General features: G+C 57.2%; 1 protein-coding gene across 1 annotated transcript; it reads left to right on the top strand.

The window, feature by feature from the left end:
• The first annotated feature begins 1,979 nt into the window (after window positions 1-1,979).
• TUBB4A (tubulin beta 4A class IVa) lies at window positions 1,980-6,952 on the top strand. The gene is made up of 4 exons (XM_027583276.2): window positions 1,980-2,150; window positions 2,679-2,787; window positions 2,902-3,012; window positions 5,414-6,952. Exons 1-4 carry the CDS (start codon window positions 2,094-2,096, stop codon window positions 6,469-6,471), a joined length of 1,335 nt encoding a protein of 444 aa, XP_027439077.1. The 5' UTR covers window positions 1,980-2,093; the 3' UTR covers window positions 6,472-6,952.
• The last annotated feature ends 2,170 nt before the right edge of the window (window positions 6,953-9,122 follow it).

Genomic DNA, 9,122 nt, shown 5'->3' with positions numbered 1-9,122 from the left:
ACATCCCCGCCAACATCTGTCGCTCTCAGGGATCAATTATTAACAACACACTAGGTCATAACCTCAAAGGTCTAAATCCGGGTTTCCCTACTTTTGGTCTTATTGACATTTGGGGTTTTGATAATTCTTTGCCTTGTAGGGTGTTGAGCAGCATCCCTGGGCTCCACCCACTTGATGCCCGTAGCACTCCCCAGGTTGTAACAAACAGAAATGTCTCCAGACACTGTGACGTGTCCCCTGAGGGGCACGTCAGCCCCAGCTGTGAGCCCCTGGGTTACAGAATCCCACTGACCCCCCCCCAAAAAAGACACTGCCTTCATAATCATCTGACCTACTGAGGTCCTAGGATGCTGCACTTAAATACACATCTGAGTGGGGCGGTTAGAGGAAGGGACTCACAGACCCTGGGGGGTCACCCTAGTTTATACCATATAACAGCTGTCTAACCTATCAGAAATCTATTCTGGGATCTAGTGTGAGCTAGGGGGTCTAAATTTTTTCCCACTTGGCAACACAAGGTTTCCCAGACCTTAGCATTGCTGCCGTTGGTGCCAGATAATTCTTGGGGCCCCTGAGGGATTGTCCTGTGCACTGCAGAATGTTTGGCAACATTCACCCACTAGATGCCAGTAGCGTGCACACACACCCTATCCAGGCATGACATTGCCCAGTGTCCCCTGGGAGGGCAGAATCACCCCCTGCTGAGAACCACTGGGTCAAAACCAGAAGCCTCTGGCAATCGTGAGGTCCCGGCCACATAGCCAACCTGACTGATCCCACCCCCACCCCACAATAGCTGGAAACCACGGGGCATGCCGAGGAGAGGAGGATGGCAGAGCTAGAGGTCAGGAGAAGGTGGCCCCAAGAGGTCTGGCTTTCCCTTGAGGGTCAGCACAGGAAGTCTCGTCCAGCCCCTGATAATGACTGTAATACTAACAGCTACAATTTATTGTTTACTCTGTGCAGAGAAAATTGGGGCCGACTTGTTGTTAGGTGGCCCATCTATTTGGACCCTCCCAGTAGCCCTAGAAGAAGGGCATTCTTGACCGCCCCATCTTGCAGATAAGCAAATTCAGCCAAAAACAAAGCGGCCTGTGCAAGGTCATATAGCTAACAAGAAAATGCAAAGGTAGGGCGAGGGCTTGTAATGAATGACAACACTGGAGCAGAAAGGTGCCTCTGGGTGGGGTGGGGGGAGAGGGAGCAAGGCAGCCCCCAGGGGCTCACCATCCACCCCGTGTGTAATCCAGCTCTAAGTGTTACTCCTTGATGTTCAACACCCGAGAAAAGGCTGGAGCTGACCCCACCTGCCACGGACCGAAAGCCCAACAGAGGTATCCAGGGGGAGCGCACTGTTCCCTACAACCTCCATCAGCTTCCACAAACATCTCCAGCTAAACATGGAAGAAAAATCGCGGCGTTCCTTACTATGCAGCTTCAAGACAAGCCCTCCAGGGACCGACCGCCCCCCTCCCAAAACAGACCGCAACTCCGGAGCCCCTAGATCGGCCCCACGAGGAGTCCTCTCGGTTGACGCAAGGGTTCTGGCAAATGAGACCTAAAAGGAATGGGGAAGCAGGCCACGCATGAGAAACTGAGGCAGGGCCGCCCCGGGCGGGAGGAGGGGCGGGGGGAAGCCGGCTCTCTCCGCCGCTTGTTTACCCGGCGCTCTCCCTTCCCCCGCCCAATCTCCGCAGAACCCCGGTCGCCAGGCCTGGCTGGGAGCCGGTGGGAGGGAGGAGATGGTATGGTGGAGCTTGAGGGGTCTCACCCCACGGCCCGCGGTGGGGGTGGACGGCGCCCTGGCGTGCCCCAGCCCTTGCCCCCGGAGGTCTCCCGGCCGCTGGGCGGGTGGGGAGGGAGGAGATCTCTCCACCCCCGCACCCTCCGTCCCGGGGCGGGACCAGGGGGCGGAGCGGGCCGGTGACCGGCCGTGACGCGAGCCCCGCCCGCTCATATAGAGGCGCCCCGCGGGCGCAGGGACCGTGCTTCGCCGCCGCCGCCGCCGCCGCCGCAGCGTCCACGTCGTGTCCCGCCGCCGCAGCTCCCACATCAGCGCCGCCGCCGCCGCGTCCACCATCAGCACCACCGCCATGCGGGAGATCGTGCACCTGCAGGCCGGCCAGTGCGGCAACCAGATCGGGGCCAAGGTGCGCGGGGGATGGGGCGCCGGAGGCGGCCGAGAGGAGCAGAGCGGGTCCACGAACTCCGCAGAGCTTCCCCCACCTTGGGCCTTTCGCAGGGATGGGGTCCCCAAGGAGGCCAGCACCCCAGGGACGGCAGGGGGAAGAGGGCAGGGGCAGGGCCAGGCTGGGAACAAAGAGGGCGATGGGGGTGGGGCCCAGCCTTCCGTCCGCTGGCCACAGCTGGCTTCACAGCTGGCCCACTGTCCTCTCCACACGCACAAAGAGACCCTGCCCCTCCCCGCGGCTGCAGCCTAGGCGAGCTGACACCAGCAGGCTAGACTGAGGTGATGACTCTGCTCCACCCCACCCCCACCTCTCCCTTCTTGCTGCCTCATCCCTGCCTCCCCACCATGCCTCTGGGTCCCCCATTCACCTTGCTGGGGGACAGGTAGCAGCTAGGGGGGTGGTGGGAGGTCGTGGGCGCAGAGAGGCAGGGACAGGCTTGGCCTCCTGTGTCCCCTCCCTCTGCCCTTACCACCACCATCCCTCTAGTTTTGGGAGGTGATCAGTGATGAGCATGGCATCGACCCCACGGGCACATACCACGGGGACAGTGATCTGCAGCTGGAGAGAATCAACGTGTACTACAATGAGGCCACAGGTAGGGCTGGGGGAGGGGCACCTGCTGGAGTGAGGGTGGGGACGGCGGGAGGGAACAGGTTGCTGGTTCCTGGCACTCCTGCACCCCAGCTGCCCTCCATCTGCTTCCCTGCAGGAGGAAATTACGTTCCCAGAGCCGTGCTGGTGGACCTGGAGCCTGGCACCATGGACTCTGTCCGCTCTGGCCCCTTCGGCCAGATCTTTCGGCCTGACAACTTTGTGTTTGGTGAGTTCTAGGCATGGGAAGCCCCCTTGTTCCTTCACTTCCAAATGCTTGGTGAAAAGTCTCCACATAGCATGGGAGACTCCGTGGTAATCACAGGGACCCACGGCCCAGTGGGGGAGGTGGACAGGGCAGTCAGGGCTGTGACACGGCACACACAGGCCACTGTGGGAGCCCAGGGCAGACATCTGATACGGGGGAGGGTGTAGAGAAGGCTTCCTGGAGGAGGTGGCATTTTAATTTAACAGTATGGACCAGAGCCAGACTGCCTGGGTGAAAATACCAGCTCTGCCATTTCATGCATTCCACAAATAACCTATCGAGCACCTACCGCATACCAGGTCCTGCTCTTACCCCAGATGGACAAAGCAGATGACACTCTCTACCCCACTGGACCCAACCTCCTGGTGGAGGGAGATGGGCAACAGAGAAGATAAATAAGTAAAACTCAGCCACTGATTGAGTCAGCTGGGGGACTTTAGCTGGGCTCTTTAACCTCTCTGTGCCCCAGTCTCCAAATCTTTAAAACAAGGCTTATAAAAAGACCCACTCATCAGGATCGAGAGGCTTAAAGCCATTAATATGCGTAAAGCACTTAGAACAGTGCCTCGCAGAGAGCAAAAGGTAAATAAGCATGTGTTGTTTTCATTGTCGTCATCGGTATCTGCAGTCTGAAATATGAGTAGGACCCAGGCTGACCAAGAGGCACTGAAGAGAGGAAAGATGTACAAGACAGAGGGAACAGCACATTTGCGGCACTCAGGTTCAAGGAGCAAGCACACTCTGTGAACATCTTGCTCTGAAACCTTTCCCAGTGCCCCCTAGGTCAGGCTGGCTGCATACGCCCACCTGGCCTCAGACCCCAAGCTCCACCCTCTCCCCCAGCACCCCGGGCACCTCTCTTCCCCAGAGCAGGTTTATGGAGTCTGAAGTCTAGGCATTGACATGACAAGCTGTGTGACCTTGGACAAGCGACTTCCCCTCTCTGGTCTGTGTGATGATTCAGCAAGATAATGATGCTCCTGTGTGGGTATGGCATACAATACGTCCTCAGGATCTGGCTGTGGAAGGACTAAGTAATGTTGGCCAAAGGGTGTGAGGGATTCTAGGATGACCATGGATGGCTCCATTGGGGCTAAGAGATTCTATGGCCCCTGGGAGAGAGGGTGGGGGAGGCAGTGGTAAAAGTGTGGAGTCAGGAGCCAGCTTGCCCAGCAATCCTGTTTTCTCTGAGGCAGTGACATGGCACAGAGACCTGAAGGAAGTCAACCATGTGAATACCTGGGGGGAAGGGCATCCCAGGCAGGATGAACAGCAGGTGCAACGGTCCTGGGGCGTCATCAGGCCTGGTGTGCTGGAGAAACAGCAAGGAGGCCTGTGTGGCCAGAGCAGACTGAGCGAGGGGGAGAGAGTGAGGAGGCGAGTGCAGGGAGGTGACAGGGTGGGGGCAGGTTATTCAGGGCCCTGTGGGCTGCAGGGAGGACTTGGGCGTGTATCTTGAGGGGGTGGGAGCCCTGGAGGGTTTTGGTTAGACGGGGTAGGACCTGACTCAGGTGCTCACAGGCGCCCTCTGGCTGCTTGGAGGAGAACAGACTTTGGGGGTATAGGATGGAGATGAGGGTGGAAACCAGTCCAGGACAGGGCTGATGAGATCAGACCAGGGTGGAGTCAGAGGAGGGGATGAGAAATGTTACCTTTTCGTGAAAATACCAGCCCGTATTCTAATACTAATCCTTGTCCTCCTGGAGCTCTCACACTTCCCTGTGAGATTACAGACAATAAACATGATTAATAGGGCAGCATAGGTTTGTCAGTGTTTGGGGGGAAATAAGCAAGGAAGAGGAATAAAAAATGGGAACAGTTGCAGTTGTATATAGGGTGATCAGGGAGAGCCTCACTGAGGGGAACAAAGCCCTTAAGGAGGTGAGAGAGCCACGTGGGTATCTGCGGGAAGGGCACTTCAGGCAGAGGGAATGCATGTGCAAAGGCCCTGGGGTAGGACTGTGCCTGGTGTATTGGAGGAACAGCAAGGAAGACCCTGTGGCTGGAGCAGAGTGAGCCAGGGCGGGGAGAGAGGAGGTGAGGGCAGGGGGTAGGAAGTGGCAGGTCCTGCAGGGCCCTGCAGGCTGAGGGGAGGACTTAGGCTTTCACCCAAAGGTGGAGCTGGTTTTTGAGCTAAAGCAGGATGGCTCTGCGCCAAAGTGGGGCATGAATCGATTCCGGTTTTACCAGAATCCCTCTGGCTCTGGACGAAGAGAGGCAAATATGGAAGCAGAGAGAAGGACTAACAATGATACTAATGAAATAACAATTTCGTTATTCAACTGCTAGGATGGCCGGGGTGGCGTTGAGGGCGAGCCCTCCCCGTAACCGCCCGGCATGCCCCCTCCCCTCCCCTCTGCAGGCCAGTCGGGAGCCGGCAACAACTGGGCCAAGGGCCATTACACGGAGGGCGCCGAGCTGGTGGACGCCGTCCTGGATGTGGTCCGGAAGGAGGCCGAGAGCTGTGACTGCCTGCAGGGCTTCCAGCTGACCCACTCGCTGGGCGGGGGCACGGGCTCGGGCATGGGCACGCTGCTCATCAGCAAGATCCGCGAGGAGTTCCCGGACCGGATCATGAACACCTTCAGCGTGGTGCCGTCGCCCAAGGTGTCGGACACGGTAGTGGAGCCCTACAACGCCACGCTGTCGGTGCACCAGCTGGTGGAGAACACGGACGAGACGTACTGCATCGACAACGAGGCCCTGTACGACATCTGCTTCCGCACCCTGAAGCTGACCACGCCCACGTACGGCGACCTCAACCACCTGGTGTCGGCCACCATGAGCGGCGTCACCACCTGCCTGCGCTTCCCGGGCCAGCTGAACGCCGACCTGCGCAAGCTGGCCGTCAACATGGTGCCCTTCCCGCGCCTGCACTTCTTCATGCCCGGCTTCGCGCCGCTCACCAGCCGCGGCAGCCAGCAGTACCGCGCGCTCACGGTGCCGGAACTGACGCAGCAGATGTTCGACGCCAAGAACATGATGGCCGCCTGCGACCCGCGCCACGGCCGCTACCTGACTGTGGCCGCCGTGTTCCGCGGCCGCATGTCCATGAAGGAGGTGGACGAGCAGATGCTGAGCGTGCAGAGCAAGAACAGCAGCTACTTCGTCGAGTGGATCCCCAACAACGTGAAGACGGCCGTGTGCGACATCCCGCCGCGCGGTCTCAAGATGGCCGCCACCTTCATCGGCAACAGCACGGCCATCCAGGAGCTGTTCAAGCGCATCTCCGAGCAGTTCACCGCCATGTTCCGGCGCAAGGCCTTCCTGCACTGGTACACGGGCGAGGGCATGGACGAGATGGAGTTCACCGAGGCCGAGAGCAACATGAACGACCTGGTGTCCGAGTACCAGCAGTACCAGGACGCCACGGCCGAGGAGGGCGAGTTCGAGGAGGAGGCGGAGGAGGAGGTGGCCTAGGGCCTCCCGCCAGGCCAACGCCGCCCCCACGAACCTCGCTGCTTCGGCTCGGGGGCCCTGGCTGACCTTTGACCCGTGAGCCTCGCTTCACCTTGAGCTCCATGAGTCTTCCCTCACCCCGACCTCTCCTTCACCTTTGACCTCCCCCGCGAACCCCATTGTGCCCCCAGACCTAGGAGTCCCAGTTTACTGTGGACCCCTCCTGCTGAGCTTCCCCTCACCTCTGACCTGGCCTCACCTTTGACACCAAGAGCCCTTCTCCCCTCTTAACCTCTGCCTTATCTCTGGCTCCCTTGAGCGCCCCTCCCCTGTCTTCCCCCGACTCCCTCCCCTCAGCTCTTGCCAACCTCGGTTTAGGTGGTGGAGGGCTCCCGCTGCTGCAGCCTGGGAGCATGTGAGCCAAAGGTGCTGTGCCCTCAAGCCTCCCCGCCCCCCTCCCCTCTGCTTCACCTGCAATAAACTTGTCCTGCCCTGCCCTGTTTCTGCCCAGTGCATTTTTCATCTCCCTGCAGGAGGGTCAGCAAGTGAACCTTCCCGGATGGAAGTGGGTGGGGAAGGGGCATCTGATCTGGGGCTGGTGGGGAGCGGAGCAGAGATTTCAGCGTCGCACAGAGCAGGCTATACCGCTAGCTAACCATGTGAAGTAAGCCACTTTGCCCTCTCTGAGCCTCCATTTGTTTAGAAGTGGCCGGCTGAAGGAGGGCATCACTTCCCCTCCATAGTCGGCTGGGGCATCCTCACAGCATGGTGGCTGGTTCCCCACGAGCAACCATCCCAGGAGAGCAAGGCAGAATACACAGCATTTTTCTGACCTAGCTTCAGAAGTCACACAGTTGTCCCCCTGGGCTCCTAGTCGACAGGGTCACAAAGGTCTACCCAGGTTCAGAGGGATGGGATGTAGACTCCAGCTCTTGAGGGTAGAGAGGCAAGATTCCAGAAGGGCATATGGGTTGGGAGATATGGCTGTGACCATCTCTGGAAATTGCAGTTTGCCACAAAGAATTTCTTGCCCAAAGTCCCATGGTTATTAAGTGGTGAGCTGGGGCTCAAACTCTGACACATTTAAGTCTAGAACTCTGATTCCCCTTTATCAGCCAATGCTCAGAGCAAGGACAGTGGCAGACATGTTAAGCAGATTTAATACAAGGACTTAGGGGCTTACAACATTGTTGGAGGGACTGAGAGAGTGGGCTGTAGGCCAGTATTTTTTAAACTTTAGTGTGCAAAAGAATCACCAAGAAGGGGCGCCTGGCTGGCTCAGTGGGTAGAACACATGACTCTTGGCCTCAGGGTCATCAGTTCAAGCCCTGAGTTGGGTATAGAGCTTACATTTTTTTTAAATAATAAAAAGTAAAAAAAAAGAATCACCAGGAAAACTTTGGTAGAGCACAGCTTCCATCGGAGTTCCTGGTTTAGTAGGTTTGCGGGAGGGGGCCCAAGACTGCATTTTTTTTTTTTAAGATTTTATTTTTAAGTAATCTCTACACCCAACGCAGGGCTCACACCCACACCCCGAGATCAAGAGTTGCATGCTCCACCAACTGAGCCAGCCAGGCGCCCCCAGACTTTGCATTTTTAACAAGCTCCCAGGTGATGGTGGTGATGCTGCCCATGAGACCGCATTTTGAGTAGCCCTGGAATAGGCTGGAACATCACAGAGCTCAGGCACCAGGGAGCTGCTGCTTCTGCTCAGTGAGAAAGGTGGAGAATCAAGAGGCTGCCACCAGAATTGCACACCTCCCAACACCCACAAAGCTGGAAATAGGTACACACAGAGAGAGAGAGAGTTCTGCCTCACTCTGCCTTCCAAATCTTATGAGCATTTCTAGTTGGTAGAACCTCATCTGCATCCAGAACCAAAGCTGGAAAGAAGTCTACGAATTGTTTTGTTTTGTTTCTTAAATTTTCTCACTCCTGCAATACCAAAGGCAGGCAAATCAGGAGGAAGAGAAGGAAGGAGGAGAGATGCTAAGAGCCAGTCAGCTCTTCCCACCACACTCTATGCTTGGCCACCAGACCCAGACTGGCCTTCCAGCCCCCTGACTGGGTCCCACTGCAGCCAGGAGGAAGAAGTGTAGGGACAACAGCCTGGGTACCCAGCCCCCTCAACCCACAGCTCAGGAGGCACAGCACAGTGCTGGGTGGTGGAGCAGAAAGACAATGGACAAGACAGTGAACTTGGCTCTCTTTATCCTCTCAGACCTAACATGGCCACAAAAGAACTCCCTCTTCTACTCCCAAAACATCCCCTTCTCCAATAAATGGCACCATCCAGTTGCTCACACCCCAAAGCTAGCAGTCAGCCTTGATTCCTTCTTTCATATGACGAGCACACACTTCCTATCTTTTGCTGATCTTGTTGTCTCTTTCTCCAAAATGTATCCCAAATTTGACCTCTTCTCCCCACTGTCTATACCCTGGACTAAGCCACCATTATTCCACATCCAGAAACCTCCCGCAATGGCTTCCCTGGACTCCCTGCTGCCACTCCAGCCATCCTGAAGTGAGTCCTCCTTCTACTGTAGCCAGAGAGGAGCCTTTATATGCAGATAAGAGCCTGTCCCTCCCCAGCGCCAACCTTCCCAGGACTCTCCTCACACTCAGACTGAAACCCAGACTCTCACCTTGGTCTCTACCCACTGCTGACTACA

The sequence above is a fragment of the Zalophus californianus genome, chromosome 1, assembly GCF_009762305.2.
Source record: "Zalophus californianus isolate mZalCal1 chromosome 1, mZalCal1.pri.v2, whole genome shotgun sequence".
Lineage (NCBI taxonomy): Eukaryota > Metazoa > Chordata > Mammalia > Carnivora > Otariidae > Zalophus > Zalophus californianus.
Note: the sequence above shows the minus strand (reverse complement) of the source record. Positions and strands in the feature narration are given on the sequence as shown.

What these genes read in the sequence shown, in the direction of transcription:
- TUBB4A (XM_027583276.2), top strand. Translation starts at nt 2,094, where the DNA reads ATGCGGGAGATCGTGCACCTGCAGGCCGGCCAGTGCGGCAACCAGATC. An exon ending in GTACTACAATGAGGCCACAG is followed by an intron (nt 2,788 to 2,901) that starts GTAGGGCTGGGG and finishes GCTTCCCTGCAG; the next exon opens with GAGGAAATTACGTTCCCAGA. An exon ending in GCCTGACAACTTTGTGTTTG is followed by an intron (nt 3,013 to 5,413) that starts GTGAGTTCTAGG and finishes TCCCCTCTGCAG; the next exon opens with GCCAGTCGGGAGCCGGCAAC.